At 42.5% G+C, this 20,159-nt stretch overlaps 1 protein-coding gene across 1 annotated transcript in view; it reads left to right on the top strand.

The window, feature by feature from the left end:
- Positions 1 to 16,732, top strand: part of GABRA6 (gamma-aminobutyric acid type A receptor subunit alpha6) — a 225,624-nt gene extending 208,892 nt beyond the window's left edge. The window contains exon 9 of the mRNA XM_073620841.1: positions 9,896 to 16,732. Within this exon, the coding sequence (XP_073476942.1) occupies positions 9,896 to 10,186 (291 nt within the window). The 3' untranslated portion in view covers positions 10,187 to 16,732. The remainder of the gene's footprint in view (positions 1 to 9,895) is intronic.
- Positions 16,733 to 20,159: the final 3,427 nt, after the last annotated feature.

Here is a 20,159-nt window from a genome sequence, read left to right as displayed (position 1 = left end):
TTCCCATTCTGGTAGCAAATAGCTCCAGATCAGCCACAGTGGGGAGAGAGAGAAGATGAGAGTGCAAGTCCTTATCCCCAAGCACTTTTTCCATAGCAGAGCTCCTATCCTGGCTGTCTGAGCCTGAGGGAGAGGAGGGAGGAGGAAGTGTGAGTGAAGTTAGTTGAGGAGAGGATCCGATCGGACCCCGGTGGGTCTCTGTAAAATAGATATCCAGCGAGCTTGAACGGCGCCGAGTAGTCCGCGGAGGTGGCGGGAATGGTTTCCGCTTAGGGGGCATGATAATCTGCCGAGTTTTCCCCCATGTAGGCTACTGTAGGCGCTTTTATCCGAGCGGGTCTCATGAAGCTCACCAAGAACACGTCCTCACATGTGCATGCCACGGCCGCGCCCTTAATATAACTGTTTTTATATATGGCTTATGTATATATTTGTACATGTTATAGGGATATTGTATGCTAATTAATGACCATCTCAGCCTGATCTTTTGCCTTCAATGAAAATTCCATATGTCCTTAAAAAGAACAGTTTTTGCTGAGCCAGTGATTCAGATGAAACTGGTAAAAATCCCATTTCACTGAATCAACTTACCAATCATGCCGAAGGCTCCATTGCCATGACAGTCCATAAAAGAAGTAATAAAGCTATCGGCTACAGATGGTTGTCAGACCAAGCATGGAAAATCATAATAAAAAAAAATGAGGTTCGAGAAACACTATATTGGTCTGCCAAACAACTCAATTAATCATCAACGGTCACATTAGAACATTGAAGTTAGACCTGGAACAAACACAACCACATCATTAGAGAGATATTTTGTTTTTCATTGAACATTTTATTGGTAACTATGATTTGGCTTTAAAGATGTGTTAGCATTAAAAATAATGCTTTCTATTAGCATGCATTAAAATATATAAAACAGATTTTGTTGTTATAATAAGCCACCAAAACTTCCCAATGTAAGCTGATGTACATAGCTTGCAACTAAGGTTTGTTTACTACATTGCTGTATTATATGAATTGCTCTAAAATGCTGCATATGGAAATAAAATCATAAAAAAAGAAAAAAGAAAAACGCAACCCTAGTACAGATAAACCTTAAATTATGGCTAAAAAAAAGAGATACAATTCATCATACTTACATTTAACAGGAAATGCATAGGCACATAAATAATGCATATAATCCAGATTGGATGTGCTCTCTGTAGCTTGATCCACAATCCACTTGTATAAGCCTGCAGTGTAGCTGACAATCCTGCACCTGTGTCCTCACTGTAAAGCCAGTAAGCTGCAATGTAGTGGATTGGCTGAGTTTGGTACAAGTGTGCACTTATGGGCAGTGAATGTAGACTACTGGGTGCAGGTTGATGAGGCCTCATGTACGCTGCTGCTGGTAAACAGACGTTTAGGAGCAGTTGGGCATTTTTTTTCAGCTGCCTCTGAACTCTCCTCTATGTTATCTTATCAGTACATGTACACAGGGTCATTCTGGCAGTTGAGTTTAGAAGCACTTTTTGGAACGCAAAAAAATGCATTCAGGACGGATGTTCAGAGGCATTAGAAATGCCAAATGCCTGTAACAGCTTGTAAACACGTGTAAACGTGGTATCTTTTTTGTTAGAAGCTTCCAAACACAAATGCGGCAAAATGCGGCTAAATGCGGCATGTAAACGCGGCAAAACTGGCATTTTAAACGTCGATTACTATCTGTCAAGTTAAATTGTTCAGGAGAGGTTGTAAAAACGTCCCATGTACATGAAGCCTAAAGATAAAGTAGGCTGGTCTGATGGCTGTGTGAGGTTTTAACTCAACAAAAGAAACATTATGGAGTGTATCTGGTTGCATAGGTTGCCATGACAATGCATTTAAGGTCATATCCCCCCTTAATCACATCCTGATAGATGGAAGTGCGAAGGGATTTTATGCAACTTGCCTTGGTCAGGGCACAATAATATGTTATTCACTGCTTCCATTGAATTGGTAAATGGTCTTCTACCTACTTACTGTGATATGAAGTAAAATGATCATTATGGCAAAGAATTCCTTTTTTTATTATTTACTATATAATAAAGAAACACCACTCTCTTCTTCCCTTATACTGTTTTACAATAAAAGACTTTGCGTAAACATGAAAAACATTTTTTTTTTTAAATAAAAAAAAAACAAACGTGCCTATACTTACCTGCTCTGTGCAATTGTTTTGCACAGAGCAGCCCCAATCCTCTTTTTCTGGGATGTCCAGCCAGTGCTCCAGGCGCCTCCTCTTCACTGGGTGCCCCCATGAAATTTGGCTTTACCTGGGGGCACCTATGCAGGCTCGTTCCCAGGTCCCACTGCTGTGTCCATTGACACAGACAGCAGGCTTGGCCCCACCCCCTCTCCCGTGTCACTGGATTTGATTGACAGCAGTGAGAGCCAATGGCTCCTGCTGCTATCAATCTGTCAAATGATGAGAGAGACAACGGGTGGAGCAGATACACTCATGCACATCACTGGATCGGATCGGGCTCAGGTAAGGTGTGTGGGGGGGGCCTGGGGTAGCTGCAGTACAGAAGGTTTTTCACCCTAATGCATAGAATGCGTTAAGGTGAAAAACCTTCAGGCTTTACAACTACTTAAAATTATTTTATATTATCTAGTTTTGAACGCTGAGTAGTAAATAAGTAATTCATTTATTTTGTTAAACCTTAAATTCGTTTTTTTTTTTCTTTTTTCAAAATTACGTTTTAAGCCTTAAAATGAAATGTTTAATTGAAAATGTTGTTGAACATTTCATACAGTATTTACCACTTGCAGCCACAAGGTTGTGAGTGTGAGTCAAATACTCCAGGTTTTTAGCTTGTATATGATAATGCTTTAAATACAGAGCTGAATGAGAGAAAGTTAGATTAAACAAGCAGCTAAATAATTTAGCTGTGTAATTTAAAGGAGATACAGTAAATATTCTCATTTTGTCATAGCACAGATGATGCCAATCTAGACCTTCAGACTGTAAAAACAAACAAATGCAGAGCTAGTGCAGGGTCTTTTTGCCCAGAATCTTCTGCATGTACTATAAAATGCATGCACTTTGCATTAACCACTTCCAGCCCACGGACGTCATATGACATCCTGGGCTTTGGGCGGGTATATCTGAATGATGCCTGTAGTTACAGACATCATTCAGATATTGCCGGTTTCAGCCGGCGAATCTCTACACCATAGGAATGATCATAGCGGCTGTTCCACCGCTTGATCGTTCCTATGGGAGGCGAGAGGGGACGTCCCCCCCTCCCGCCGCCCTCCGGTGCTTGCTCCGACTCACTGTTACGATCGGTGAGGCGGAGAGTGGATCCGCCAGCGCTGGATGTAGATCATAGAGATTTTCGGTGGACCAGATGGTCCCCAGAGTCTCTATGATCGTCGGAGGCCGGGCGCGATGTTATGACGTCACGCCCGGCCTCTCCATTCAAAAAAACGGCGCCGCTTCGGCTGGGAAGTGGCAATCGCTTTATTTTTTTTTTAATTTCAGGCTTCCCAGCCTAGTGGTGAGATATGGGGTCTTATTGACCCCATATCTCACTATTAAGAGCACCTGACATGTCATATTGCTATTACAAGGGATGTTTACATTCCTTGTAATAGGAATAAAAGTGATCAATTTTTTTTTTTTTCAAAAAAGTGTCAAAATAAAAAAAATAAAATATAATTAACAATAAAAAAAAAAATTTTTAAAGCGCCGCTGTCCCCGTGTGCTCGCACGCAGAAGCGAACGTATACGTAAGTCCCGCCCACATATGAAAACGGTGTTCAAACCATACATGTGAGGTATCGCCGCGAACGTTGGAGCGAGAGCAATAATTTTGGCCCTAGACCTTCTCTGTAACTCAAAACATGTAACCAGTAAAAAAATTTCAAGCGTCGCCTATGGGGATTTTTAAGTACCGAACATTGGAGCCATTCCACGAGCGTGTGCAATTTTGAAGCGTGACATGTTAGGTATCTATTTACTCGGTGTAACTTCATCTTTCACAAAATGCAAAAACATTGGGCTAACTTTACTGTTTTGTTTTTTTTTTAAACACAAAACAGTTTTTTTCCCCAAAAAAACGCGTTCAAAAAATTCCTGCACAAATACTGTGTGAGATAAAAAGTTGCAACAACCGCCATTGTATTCTCTAGGGTCTTTGCTAAAAAAACATATATAATGTTTGGGGGTTCTATGTAATTTTCTAGCAAAAAAATGATGATTTTTACATGTAGGAGAGAAATGTCAGAATTGGCCCGGTATTGAAGTGGTTTAAATATTTGTCTGTAAAATAAAATTATTTTTACAAAAAGAAATGAATAAAATATCAGTTAAGAAACATGTAAGGGGGCGTGGCCGGACCTAGCAGGAAGATGGATGCTTAATCCCTGAGCTCCTCCCACCACAGGGAAAAGCTGACTGGAACCTGAGGTAAAATTGCCCCTAAACACTTCCAAATCATGGGGACTGCACCGCGGAACTCTTCCGCCTCCTGCTCCCATTCCCCCCACGAACAAATAGGTGACGGGGGTCATAATATTCCTGAAATGCTTCGCACCGGCAGAGGGAACATGGCGCCTTCCCACCACATGCAATCTCAGTTTGCCCTGTCCGGCTTTAATCAGTTCTTTCACACTGTTAAACTTTAATTCATTGTTTATGTGACTGACTTTCTTCAAAAGCTATTCGGCACAAAAGTTGTTCTTCTTCTTGTACTGGGGTTGGATTGTATCCCTGTCATAGACATTGCAAGTCTAGATAGAAAGCAGCAGCACTTGCCCATAGAAGGAACACCGCCCATATGTCTAGTGGAGTGTTCTAAAACTACATGACCCACAACACCCTGCGGTTTGTAACCGCCCCTGACCTATCAGCAGTTCTGTACAGTGTCACTTCCACCCACAAGCTCCTTGACACTAAGGGAAAGCCTCAAGAACATCCTACGAACACTGCGACTGTTACCCGGACAACGCCTCACACAGATCGTCACACTCAAGGCTGAATTCCAAAGACGCGTCTCACGTAGTCTCCTCTTCCACTCCATCGCTTGCTGGAATGACTCGTGCACTTACTGAGGAGCCTACACATACTACCACCCTCAATCATACATACAGGCACTCGCTGCTGGGAACTGATGTGGCACCTACCTGCAGGCTTATGCAGAGTGCACTGCCTCCACCAACTGGCCTGTAACTTTAACTTTACACAATCACACTTGCTGGCATGTTAGACTACACAGCGAGGTATGAGGTATATTCCACACTCACTCTATGGTAAATCTTATAGTCTACAAGTTTAGTATTACTCAGACTTTCTAGTTGGAAATCTGTCACTGAATGCATGGTCAGCTTGCTGACCGATTTACTTGTTTATTTACATGTTTCTCCGGTTACAGTGTTCTATCCCTCTTTTGAGATTTTTGTGATGTTTTTAGGCCCTATAAATGACCTCTGTTTAATTACCTCGCATGTTCTGGAGCCAACACGTGACCCATGAGAGGGCACCCACCTTTACAAATCCCCGATTTCGCCGGGTTAGTCTTCGATGGTGATTTGGGTGCCTTCTGGTATGGGGGCTGGGTGGTGGTTTCAGAACTTCCAATATTTCTATATGATGGTTCTTGTATACTATTTTGTAATGATGCATTTTCGCACCCAAATCCCACCACCCTGCACTCACGCTTCTTTGAGAGTATCCCCTTGCCCTATTATATCTCCCCCAGAAAATACGTTCTCCAAAACCTCCTCCCTTTTATCACCTGAAGACCCTGTGGCGGCAGACTATATCATTCTTTTCTTTCCTTTATCAATAGTCCTCCTTTACTGCTTGGTGATTGCCAACCCCCACACAGTTGTGAGTCATGGTGCTGCTACTCCCCTTAGGATGCACACATCGTGCCCGCACTGTACTTTACCGATACTGTACAGTTTAGAGGTAGGGGAGCAAGTAACCCCCAAACCTCATCAGTTTCACCTCAGTTACCTTAACATTACACTTAAACCTGCCATACACTGAACAGACCCACATCCTGATCGCCTAGGTTATCCCTCTCCCTTCACTCATACTTATGGCGGAGGTCACAGACCCCCGAGCCTCACCGCCTGACCTACATAGCACCTACAGACACTCAAACTCTGCTCAATCAATATACAAGGCTTTAACATCCCAGAGAAAAGGTCTAAATTATTTCCTACAATGATCAAAAATACATGTAGCACTTATACAGGAAACGCACTTCAGGACGGATAGCATCCCTAAACTGTATAATCACCAATTCCCACTGGTGTACCACGCTTCCAACACTGAGGCTAAATCCAAAGGAGTCTCAATCTTAATTTCTAAACAATGCCCCCTGCAGGTGACAGAAGTCCAAAGAGACTCCCAAGGGAGATTCCTATTCATTAAAGGCACTCTGCACCACAGACCTGTCACAATAGCTAACATTTACGCCCCTAAAGCCGCGTACACACGAGCAGACTTTTCGACCAGACTGGTTCAATGGACCGAGTCCGGCGGACAATTCGACTATGTGTGGGCTTCATCGGACCTGCAGCGGACTTTTTCGGTCGAAAAATCTGACGGACTTTAGATTTGGCACATGCTTCAAATCTTTCCGACGGACTCGAGTCCGGTTGAAAAATCCGCTCATCTGTATGCTAGTCCAACAGACAAAAACCGACGCTAGGGCAGCTATTGGCTACTGGCTATAAACTTCCTTATTTTAGTCTGGTCGTACGTCATCATGTATGAATCCGTCGGACTTTGGTGTGATCGTGTGTAGGCAAGTCCGGTCATTAGAAAGTCCGTCAAAAGTCCGTCGTAACTCCGTCGAAAGTCCATCGGAAAGACCGTCAGATCTTTGTTGTCAAAAAGTCTGACCGTGTGTATGCGGCATAACTCGCAACAAGTGACCTTTTTTAGAGACACCTTCCAACAACTTCTCACCTTTCAATCGGGTACTCTGATAGTAGGAGGTGACTTCAATGTCGCTCTGAATCCCTCCCTTGACGCATCCAACGGTGCTTCCTCCCTAACCTACAGAGCCCTACGAGCTATTAAATTGCAAATCAGCAACCTGTTACTTCATGATACCTGGCGCACATTGCACCCCAACACTAAAGACTTCACCTTCTTTCCTGCACCTCATAACAAATACTCCAGAATAGACCACTTTTTCTTATCCCAAGATGATCTTACACACCTCTCAAAAGCTACAATTGAACCCATGGTGCTTTCTGATCACAACCCCATATTTATAACTCTAACCCTCCCGACGACCCATGGCAGGTCCAATATATGGCGACTAGATAATTCTCTACTGACTGACCTAGACCATATACAACAAATTACCACGAGCCTCACCCACTACTTTGCAGAAAATACAACGGAAGACACCTCTCCCATCTCCATTTGAGCAATACACAAATGCGTCATAAGGGGGAAATTTATCTCCCTTGCGGACCAACGAAACAAACTTAGAAAAGCATGCATTAATGAGCTGGCCGACCGCATACTAACACTTGAACAAGCACACAAAGCATCGCTGGCAGTTTCCACATTGACAGAACTAACTCAGACCAGAGAGGAACTTCTAGAGGAACTTAACCACACACTGAAACGTAACTACACCATGACTCAAAAATTATTCCATGAATTCGGCAACAAGTCGGGTAAGCTTTTTAAGCGGCCCATACCATTCACAAAATTACAAAACCAACTGGCGACACCTCTGTTACTATGGATGACATCTCTGACCATTTTGTTCAGTACTTCTCCAAACTATACAACCTCCCCACCACGGTCCCCCCTGCAGCCACCTCAGACTGAAATACAGCCATTACAGACTTCCTTGCACAATAATGTCCCTCCCTCCTCTCTCCTGATGAATCCTCGGACCTTGATCTCCCACTCTCAGGAGAAGAAATTTTAACTGCATTAAAACAAATGAAACCGGGCAAAAGCCCTGGCCCACATGGCCTGACAGTTAGCTATTATAAATCCCTAGAGATTTGGTGACACATCCCTTTATTGGAGCCACATTGTCACCCCTTAAATTACCCGGCAAAGCACTTGATTGCACACCGCACCCAGGCCCTATGACCCCTTTGGTCCGTAATCCTGACTTCCTGCCAGGCCTTGCCTTAAGAGATCTACACATGGAATTATGCACAGCCCCCATCAGGGCACACCACTTCTTCCAAAATGGTGAACTCCTCCCCCACCAAGCCATGGCAGACAAACTCACTGAATACAACATCCCCTTTTACAAGTACCTACAATTAAGACAGTTTTTTACTGACGCCAAATCCTTCTCACTGTGGTACTGAGAACGTACACCCTTTGAATAGCTATGTGATAGTTCAGAACCCCAACGTCATGTGATCTCTACTGTTTAGGCACTCTTATTTTCAACTTGCAAAATTAAAGATGATAAGCTTATCCGTCGTTGGGAATCAGAGCTGTCTATAGACTTAGCCTCCACTAAATGGGAACGTATACACAACCATATTCATAAGGGCTCCATTAATGTCTCCACCCAGGAAAACAGATAGAAAATATTCACTACCTGGCATAGGACACCAGATAAAATCCACAAAATGCACCCCTCGGTCCCCCCGACATGCTGGCGTTGCAATGCGGCGCTTGGCACTCTCATTCATATCTGGTGGGAGTGTCCTCTTTTCCTACCTTATTGGAAGGAAATTCACCGCCTTATCACCCAAATTACCTCTTATGCCCCAGATTTCACTCTGGCCCAATACATGCTCCATCACACCTCCATGCCCCTCTCCTCCTACAAAAAATTCCTTACCCTACACCTTATCAATGCAGCCAACCTCTGTGTCCCGGTTCACTGGAGGAGCTCCACACCACCCTCAGTGGCTGAATGGTTCAAAAGAGTCGATAAAATGGCCAAAATGGAAAAACTAATTTACCAAGCAAAAGACAATCCGACAAAATTTAATACAACATGGGCTTGCTGGTTGCACTTTAGAGTTTCCTTGACGCAGACCATTCTGCCAGGTGACCCAACCTCTCAGCCATAATAGATGCTGATCTGCCGCAGAAACATCATAGTGTCTGGCTGATCGTGCCCTCCCTCCATCCATCCCCTTCCTCTTACCCAATTGATCCTCACTGATCCTACTTAGGCAATCTCCACACCCTCTCAACTTGATACCAACATAACTTCTTCACTGTTCCGGCAGGAGTACACACCCTATTGGTTTCTGGTTTCCTTACTCCCCCCTCACTCCTAGATAACATATTATTACTACTGAGCTTCCTCTCAATCATATGGGTACCAAATAGGTTTAAAACCACACACATTACTACACATGGCCCCCACCCATTCACAGTTAGAACCCTTTAGGGGTGAATGGGTTTAAGGGTGGCTTTGATCGGTACATAACATTACCCCGATTGGACCCCTACCCCCAAACCAACCCTTTCTCCCTCACAGGGAGATGCTTAATGATCCTTAGTTTATAGACTTGTTAATTAGGGTATTCCCGCTTTACCATAGGAATACTTTACTGGATCGGAATTTCACCTACACCACTAGTGCAGAAGTGACCTAGTAAGAGGCTCAATTGGCCGTATTTTGAACTCGTTCTTACATTTGTGCTTTATTTGTCGATTGTATGACATATTGATTGTATTAACAGCTTTTGTTTCAGTGTAAACTCGATAACTGTGGTTTTATGTATATCTGAAAAATTTTAATAAACATTTATTGGAAAAAAAAAAGAAACATGTAAGATTTGGAAAACAATAAATGTAAAATGTATTTTATTTGCAGCTTTAAAACTAATTATGATCATTCTAGCATTTGTATCTCAAGTTTCAAAGTTAGTTATAAGTGTTTAAACTATTTTGTGTTTGCAGCATTCTGATTCCAACTGCAACTTAAAGAAAAGAATTAACTCAATGGTCTCTCAAGGCGATGTATCACTTGAAGACAATGTACCACCCTATGGAGCACCATATTGTCAACAGACTGATGTTCCTGCTGCAGACCTTACACAACTTGGAATCTCATCAAGTCCTCATAGTGGAACTAGTAAAATAGACCAGTATGCCAGAATACTATTTCCATTGGCATTTGCAGGATTTAATTTAGTATACTGGGTGGTCTATCTCTCCAAAGACACAATGGAATTAAATCGAAGTGTTTGAAATTTTACCCACAATAAAATAAGCGGTGAGCAACTCTTAAGTTTAATTGACATTTCAAAGTTAAATACTGTATTATTATTATTGGAACAATAATAGCAGTTCTTATTTTATTGTCTTTAGCTAAATTAATTAGTGTGCAATGCTGATTGCATATCTATACTAAAAAAATCAAACTTAAAATGATATTAGATTGTTACATTAGATCAATCATTACTTCCCTCATTCAACCCTGCTACTATTACTGAGGTTGCTAAACTTTTATCTAGCACTCATCTAACCACTTGCCCCCTGGATCCTGTCCTGATCCTGGATCTACGCTCACCCTCTGACTCGATTCTACACTCTCTAACTCACATTTTCAACCTCTCCCTCTCTTGTGGCATCTTCCCAAACTCTCTAAAACATGCGCTAGTCACCCCCATACTAAAAAAGCCCTCACTGGATCCCACCAATCTCAACAACTTATGTCCCATCTCCTTACTCTCCTTCTCCTCCAAACTTCTTGAAAGACTGGTCTACAACCGACTAAGCGACCATCTGACCATGAATAAACTTCTTGATCCCCTTCAGTCCGGTTTTCGCCCTCAACACTCCACGGAAACTGCTCTACTTAAACTCTCAAATGACCTACTAATGGCTAAAGCCAATGGACACTATTCTGTAGTACTTCTCCTGGATCTCTCTGCTGCCTTTGACACAGTGGACCACCCCCTCCTCCTCAAAAAACTCCACTCCTTTGGTCTCCGTGACTGTACTCTTCGCTGGTTCTCATCCTACCTATCCCACCGCTCCTTCAGTGTCACTTACAACTCTACTTCTTCCTCTCCTCTTCCTTTTTCCGTTGGGGTCCCCCAAGGTTCTGTTCTTGGACCTCTCTATTTCTCAATCTACACCACCTCCTTGGGTCAGTTGATTGCCTCCCATGGCTTTAAATATCATCTCTACGCTGATGACACCCAAATCTATCTCTCCACCCCCCAGCTCTCTCCATCTGTCTCCTCACGCATTACCAACTTACTAGCAGACATATCAGCCTGGATGTCACATCACTTCCTCAAACTCAACCTATCCAAAACCGAGCTCATGATATTTCCTCCCTCAGGTGCCACTTCCCCTGATTTCCCTGTCAATATCAAAGGCTCAACTATCAACCCATCTCCCCACGCCAAGGTCCTAGGTGTAATCCTGGACTCTGAACTAACCTTTCGACCCCACATTCTATCACTATCCAAAGCTTGCCGCCTCAATCTCCGCAACATCTCCTAGATACGCCCCTTCCTAAGCAATGTCACCACAAAGCTTCTAATCCACTCCCTGGTCATCTCCCGCCTCGACTACTGCAAATCTCTCCTCATTGGTTTACCTCTAAATAGGCTATCCCCACTTCAGTCCATCATGAACGCTGCTGCCAGGCTCATCCACCACACAAACCGCTCAGCGTCTGCTACACCCCTCTGCCAATCCCTCCATTGGCTGCCACTCATCGAATTAAATTCAAGATACTAACTATAACTTACAAAGTCATCCACAACCTGGCCCCCAGCTACATCTCTAACCTAGTCACAAAATACCAACCTAATCATTCTCTTCGCTCCTCCCAAGACCTCCTGCTCTCAAACTCCCTTTTCACCTCATCCCATGCTCGCCTTCAGGACTTCTCCAGAGCCTCCCCCATCCTCTGGAATGCTCTACCCCAATCCGTCCGATTTTCTCCTACTTTATCCACTTTCAGACGATCCCTGAAAACTCATCTCTTCAGAGAAGCCTATCTGCCCCCCACCTAACAACTGTACATTTATCTTCTCAATCAGCACATCACCCACAGTTATTACCTCTTGTATCTCTTGACCTTCCCTCTTAGATTGTAAGCTCTAAGGAGCAGGGCCCTCTGATTCCTACTGTATCAAAGTATATTGTATTTGTACTGTCTACCCTCAAGTTGTAAAGCACTAAGTAAACTGTTGGCGCTATATAAATACTGTATAATAATAATAATAATATTAGATTGCATACAATATTTCTTCAGTGCTAATCTTTAACTTTACATTATTTCAGTACTCTTTTTTAGATTTGTAAGTAGTGCTTGAGTGCTGGAATCATATGCAGTAGCAAAGACTGACCCACTGCTGTGCTGCGGTTTGGGCACAACGTGGGTGTATGCGCGGTTTTCATGCAGTTTACCTATAAATTTAACCATGGTCACATAGATTTTTTATTACATTACATGTTTTTGGCATGTTTCATCTTACATTATCAGAACTGGGGATTTTCATGTGTACTGGATTTGCTTCACATATAAATATTGCTGGGTGTTGAATCCTAAGCAAAGATCAATAATAGAGATTAAAAGAAAAAGTGAAACATTTTCTCCACTGACAGTTTGTCCAAATGATCCCATTATCCTATAGGCCGAATTATTTTTTTTTAAATGAATGTTATTTTCCAACATTTTATATAAAGACTTTGCTATAAAAACTCATACTATGAACATGGTTCATCATAAGAGAGATAAAAAAAAACCTATATGCAATAAATTAAACACTCAAAATGTGTCTTTGTATTTAGTCCAAATTCTAAGCTTGACTATTCTAAACATTTTTTTTTACAAATTCATAAAATCAAAAAAACATAAAAATGCATTAACAGGCATTTTAACCAGTCCAGATTTTAAAAATCTGTTGTTTTTAAAATTGTCCTCAATACTTAGTTAAAATAATGGAATATATCCTTACAGTAGTTCTGCTTCTCCAGAGTGTGTGGCACTATCTGTAAGTGTAGATTTTAGGAAATGCACCCAAATTTAAGATCACACTGCACTGCTTACCAGGATCCTCATCCCCACATACTACAGGCGGTCACCAGGTTACAAACATCTGACTTACAAATGACTCCTACTTACAAACAGAGGGAGACAACAGGAAGTGAGAGGAAATCTACCCCTAGGAAGGGAAATTCCCTCCTGTAATGCCCCGTACACATGGTCGGACATTGATCGGACATTCCGACAACAAAATCCTAGGATTTTTTCCAACGGATGTTGGCTCAAACTTGTCTTGCATACACACAGTCACACAAAGTTGTCGGAAAATCCAATCGTTCTGAACGCGGTGACGTAAAACACGTACGTTGGGACTATAAACGGGGCAGTAGCAAATAGCTTTCATCTCTTTATTTATTCTGAGCATGCCTGGCACTTTGTGCATCGGATTTGTGTACACACGATCGGAAATTCCGACAACGGATTTTGTTGTCGGAAAATTTTATAGCCTGCTCTCAAACTTTGTGTGTCGGAAAATCCGATGGAAAATGTGTGATGGAGCCTACACACAGTCAGAATTTCCGACAACAAGGTCCTATCACACATTTTCCGTCGGAAAATCCGACCGTGTGTACAGGGCATAAGAGTTATCATGGGGAAAAGATGTCTCCACTGAAACTTTATCACCAATCCTTGTTTCCACAACAACCCAAAATTTTTAAAATCCAATTGTCATAGGGACAGAAAGTGAGGTAAAATCTTATGAACAGGGGCACAGATAGCAAAACATATGTTACAGGGGTGTTAACCCTTCCCTATGCTATTCAAAAAACTGTGAAATTATTCTTTTGGCTGGAGCTACGCTTAAAAATAGTACCTGTTCTGACTTACAAACAAATTCTACTTAAGAACAAATCTAGACACCCTATCTTGTTTGTAACCCAGGGGCGTCCTGTATCGAAGATCTGATCACACTTAAGCAGCACCATCCTGGTATCTGCCACACGATCAAAGTAGCACGTGCAACACATCTTCAATGCAGTACCCACTTCAGCCCAGCAGTCATAGTAGTCACAGGAAAATAGCATCCCGGATAGTGCAGATCCTTAACTACAGGGCACTTACACCCCCTTCTTGCCCAAGCCAATTTTCAGCTTTTACCGCTGTCGCTGTTTAAATGACAATTGCTCGGTCATGCTACACTGTACCCAAACAGAATTTTTATCATTATGTTCCCACAAATAGAGCTTTCTTTTGGTGGTATTTGATCACCTCTGTATTTTTTATTTTTTGCTAACCAAATAAAACAAGACCTAAAATTAAAAAAAAAAAATAAGTTTTTCTTTTGTTTCTGTTATAAAATCTTGTGAATAAGTAAATTTCTCCTTCACTGATGGGCACTGATAAGGCGGCACTGATAGGCACTGATAAGGCAGCATCGACGAGGTGGCACTGATGGGCACTGACGAGCACTGATAGGTGGCACTGATAGGCACTGGTAGGCAGCACTGATGGGCATTGATAGGCGGCACTGGTGGGCACTCATGGGTGGGACTGGTGGGCACTGATGGGCACTGATAGGTGACACTTATGGGCACTGAAAGGCTGCACTGACGGGTACTTATGGGTGGCACTGATAGGCGGCACTGCTGGGCTCTGATAGGGGGTACTGATGGGCATTGCTGGGCACTGATACATGGCACTGATGGCCATTGCTGGGCACTGATACATGGCACTGATGGGAACTGATATGCGGCACTGATAGATGGCATTGATAGGCATCATTGATGGCACTGGCAGGCATTGGGGATGGGCACTGATTAGCAGCTGCCTGGGCACTGATTGGCATTTCCCTGGTGGTCTAAGGTGGCATACTTGGTGGTCCAGTGTGGTGCCAATCCCTGGTGGTCCTAGCAGCATCCTGGTGGTCCTGGGTGGGCATCTGAGGGGGGGCTGTGCTGATAAACAATCATCACAGACCCCCCCTGTCAGGAGAGCAGCCGATTGGCTCTCCTCTACTCGCATCTGTCAGACGGGAGTGAGGAAAAGCCGATCAACGGCTCTTCCTGTTTACATCATGATCTGCCATGATTGGACATGGCTGATCATGTCGGTGGCTCTTTACCGAGATCAGTGTAGCGGTGTGTCAGACTGACGGCTGACGGTCGTTTTGAAGGGCCACCATATGACGTCCACCCAGAACGAGAGCCGCGCTGCCCAGCCGTCATTTGACGGTGGGCAGGTGGCAAGTGGTTAAGCATTGGTTAATAATAAAAAACCCATATAAAACACATCTTAGTTTGTACCCCATGGCACCTCTAGTCTGTAGTAGCATTTGATATCACTTTTCAGCTCTGTCCAATGCATTTCAACCAATAGGTCCTCGCAGCCCCTGATGGTGACCAATTGGTTAAAATTATTGTATTGTCTAACACCCATTACTTTTTTTTTAGTCAGTAATCATGCAATGCATAAACATTCACCTTCTTTTGCACCTGACATTGCACTCTATTGATATTTTGTTCTCATTAGAAGAAAAATAAATATAAATGTAAGGATGTACATGAGGTGCTGCATTGTGGGAGCTTTATCAACTGCCATAGATTTTAATTTATTGAGGTCTGAGAAATAAAGTAAAACCAATAAATTTTGCTATGTACTGTGAAGTCAAGGTGTCGACCATCAAGCCCATTATATCCTTGACTTCCTAAAATTACTGCATACTGCACATGTCATACAAGCTTTCAAACAGCATTGTGGACATTCCACCATATGCAGCAAAAAAGACTAGACAGAAAATTAAGTACTTGCGTCCTCCTTTGCAAATTGGAATGCTTTGTATTGATTTGTCCTTATCATTTAGGAGAATTACAAAAAATGTATGCGGGCATTAAGGTAAATGCATTTAAGCAACCTGAGACTCCATTAAAGCTCATGTTATATATTGTGGTTTTCCATGCAAATCTAGTATAGACCAGAGTCATTAATAATTTAACTCTCAATGTAGGTTGAAAGTACCATTTACATGGCCTTCAATGTCAAAGATTTCTTCCAAAGAAAGATAAAGAGTTATGGCCAGAAATAAGCAGCGCTAGTGATAAGCCAGATAAAAAATTGTGTGACATATAATTATGACAAACACATACTGTATAAAGTGCAAGTGTGACTAATTAGTGCATTATTATTATTATACAGGATTTATATAGCGCCAACAGTTTACGCAGTGCTTTACAATATAAAAGGGAGAGAATACAGTTATAATACAATAACATAGAGGAGAATTAGGAGGGCCCTGCTCAGAAGAGCTTACAATCTAATAGGGTGGGGCAGGTGGTACAAAAGGTTGTAACTGTGGGGAATGAGCTGGTGGAAGTTGTAAAAGATTAGTTAGAGGCGTGATAGGTTTTCCTGAAGAGATGAGTTTTCAGGGATCGCCTGAAGGTAGCAAGAGTAGGGGATAGCCAGACAGGTGGAGGTAGCGAGTTCCAGAGAATGGGAGAGGCTCTGGAGAAATCCTGGAGACGAGCATGAGAGGAGGAGACGAGAGAGCTTGAGAGTAGGAGGTCTTGAGAAGAGCGGAGATAAAAAGTGACTGCATAAAAAGTGACTTTGCAAAACCAAATTTAAGTTTGACCTGATTGGTCTTATGTTTTGCTAAGTCACTTTATATGCACTAATTAGTCGTACTTGCACTTTATATGTGTTTGTTGTAATTATACGTCACACAATTGTTTTATCTGGTTTATCACTGGCGCTGCTTATTTCCATTTTTTTCTCATGTGCTGGAATCACAGTTTGCTAAGTAGCTGCTAGTCTATTTATTTTTATTCTAGCATGGATTTTTTCAAAGTATTTTCTGCAAAATATTAAATTGATTTAGTAAATCTGCCTCTCTGCAAGCCTCATTTTATTTAACTGGGTTCCATGGAACAGGAGGTTAACAGTAAAATGGAAACTTGCTGTTAGATAAAAACCCAAGCTGATGTTTAAAAGTTCATATATATATATATATATATTTATATATATATATATATATATATATATATATATATATATATAGGCTTATATATATACAGTAGCTCACAGAAGTGAGTATACCCCTTACATTTTTGGAAATATTTTATTATATCTTTTCATGTGACAACACTGATGAAATTACACTTTGCTACAATGTAAAGTAGTAAGTGTACAGATTGTATAACAGTGTAAATTTGCTGTCCCCTCAAAATAACTTAACACACAGCCATTAATGTCTAAACAGCTGGCAACAAAAGTGAGTACACCCCTAAGTAAAAATGTCCAAATTGGGCCCAATTAGCCATTTTCCCTCTCCGATGTCATGTGACTGTTTAGTGTTACAAGGTCAGGTGTATTAAATTTGGTGTTATCACTCTCACTCTCTCATACTGAACACTAGAGATTCAACATGGCAACTCATGGCAAAGAACTCTCTGAGGATCTGAAAAAAGAATTGTTGCTCTACATAAAGATGGCCTAGGCTATAAAAAGATTGCCAAGACCCTGAAACTGAGCTACAGCACTGTGGCAAAGACCATACAGTGTTTTAACAGGACAGGTTCCACTCAGAACAGTCCTCGCCATGGTCGACCAAAGAAGTTGAGTGTACGTGCTCGGCATCATATCCAGAGGTTGTCTTTGGGAAATAGATGAATGAGTGCTGCCATTATTGCTGCAGAGATTGAATCAGTGGGGGGTCAGCCTGTCAGTACTCAAACCATACGCCACACACTACATCAAATGGCTGCTGTCCCAGAAGGAAGCCTCTTTTAAAGATGATGCACAAGAAAGGTTGCTGAAGAAAAGCAGACTAAGGACATGGATTACTGGAACCATGTCCTGTGATCTGATGAGACCAAGGTAAACATATTTGGTTCAGATTGTGTCAAGCGTGTGTGGCAGCAACCAGGTGAGGAGTACAAAGACAAGTGTGTCTTGCCTACAAGCATGGTGGTGGGAGTGTCATGGTCTGGGGCTGCATGAGTGCTGCCGGCACTGGAGAGCTACAGTTCATTGAGGGAACCATGAATGCCATGTACTGTAACATACTGAAGCAAAGCATGATCCCCTCCCTCCGGAGACTTAGCCACAGGGGCAGTATTCCAACATGATAATGACCCCAAACACACCTCCAAGACGACCACTGCTTTGCTAAAGAAGCTCTGGTGAACTCCATGCCCAAGAGGGTTAAGGCACTGCTGGAAACTAACAGTGACCACACAAAATATTGACACTTTGGGCCCAATTTGGACATTTTCACTTAGGGGTGTACACACTTTTGTTGCCAGCGGTTTAGACATTAATGGCTGTGTGTTGAGTTATTTTGAGGGGACAGCAAATTTACACTGTTATACAAGCTGTAAACTCACTACTTTACATTGTAGCAAATGTTGTCACATGAAAAGATATAATAAAATATTTACAAAAATGTGAGGGGTATACTCACTTTTGTGAGATACTGCATATTGTAAGCTGGGGAACAGGTAGCAGGTACAAAGCTCCCTGGGATAAGTCTCTAAAGCACAGATACCAAATCCACAAAGGTAGTGACAAAACAGTGTGGTGTTTATTTGTGATATTTAAAAGTCTATATAAGGGTGCTGTACAGTGTCTCAGAAAACAAACAGGAAAAATAATATACCAGCCCTAACTACCAAGCTGAGCAAGCCTACAGCTTGTCAGCTTCCACATATGCAACTTGTAAGTTTTCACCAACCATTCGCACTCCTAGACAGGAGTTATCTGATTTTTCTAGAATGAGAGCACTGGCTGTCTGTCTTAGGTGAGTTTAAATTTGCCTGGGGGAGAGGTACAACATCCGACCTGGATCGTGAATCAGAGATCTCTGAACGTGTATGAGAGGAGCCTAGGAGATGTATAAACCCCGAAAAGTGCTTTCCCTGCCTCTCTTTGGGACGCTCTGCTACATATTCCCCCCACCCCCCTTGTTTCAACCCCAGTGTTGGAATACCTGTGGCCCAACAGTAGTGAACACAGGACAGGGCACCTATATTCCCCACCTCAACACCTGGCCTGTGTTTTACTGTGAAGGAGTAATCCTGTAGAGCCAAAAACCACCGGTTCACCTATCTATTAGTCTCCTTTTTTGAGCCATCTATTTCAGGGGAGCATGGTCAGTCATTAAATCAAACTGGCACCCTAACAAATAGTACCTTAGAGCGTCCAAGGCCCACTTTATGGCTAAACATTCCTTTTCAATGACTGCATACTTTTTCTCATGTTCATTGAGCTTTCTGCTCAGGTACACTACAGGATGTTCTTCCCCATTGTGTACCTGGACAATATTGCCCCAATAACTACATCATACGCATCCGTCTGAACCACATAATCCTTGGAGAAATCGGGGGGGGGGGGGGTACAGCACTGGCTGTGCACAAAGAGCATTCTTCAGGACTTGGAAAGACTCCTCTGTTACTGGGGACCATTTCACCATTATTAGTCTCTCCCTACCGTAAGGTCAGTCAGTGGGTCAGCTAGAGTTTCAAAATTCGGAACAAACCTTCTATAACACCCTGTGATCCCGAGAAAGGCTCTGACCTGCTTCTTGTTTACAGGACCTAGCCATTCTTGGATGGCTTCTACTTTGTTCAACTGAGGTTTTATGACTCCACAGCCAATAGTGTAGCCCAAATACCTGGCTTCCTCTAAACCAGTGGCACATTTTTTGGGTTCACTGTAAAACCTTCCTTGAAGAGAGAATCCAGAACAGCCTGGACACGGGGCAAGTGAGACGTCAAGTCATTGCTATGTTCCACTATATTGTCCAGATAGATTGTTGCAGGTCTTAGGGTCCAGTCCATGGCCCTCTAAAATGTTGCAGGGGCATTTTGCAACCCAAAAGGCATTTTTTTGTACTGAAACAAACCCTCTGGGGTCACAAATGCAGTCTTCTCTTTGGCACTACCAAGTCCAAAGTGCTCAAATAGCGGGCCTTGCCAAGTCGGTCTATAAGTTTGTCTACCCTGGGCATTGGGTACATGTCAAACATTGTCACTGCATTAAGCTTTCTGAAATTGTTACAAAACCTCCATGTACCATCCTGTTTTGGGACTAACACGATGGGGCTAGACCAGTCACTATTGGATTCCACAATGACATCTAGCTCCAGCATCCTTTTAACTTCATCACTGATGTTCTTTCTCCTAGTTATGCACTTAGGGGCTAAGAATGTATGTA

This window comes from Aquarana catesbeiana, linkage group LG03 (genome assembly GCF_042186555.1).
Source record: "Aquarana catesbeiana isolate 2022-GZ linkage group LG03, ASM4218655v1, whole genome shotgun sequence".
NCBI classification, from domain to species: domain Eukaryota; kingdom Metazoa; phylum Chordata; class Amphibia; order Anura; family Ranidae; genus Aquarana; species Aquarana catesbeiana.
Note: the sequence above shows the minus strand (reverse complement) of the source record. Positions and strands in the feature narration are given on the sequence as shown.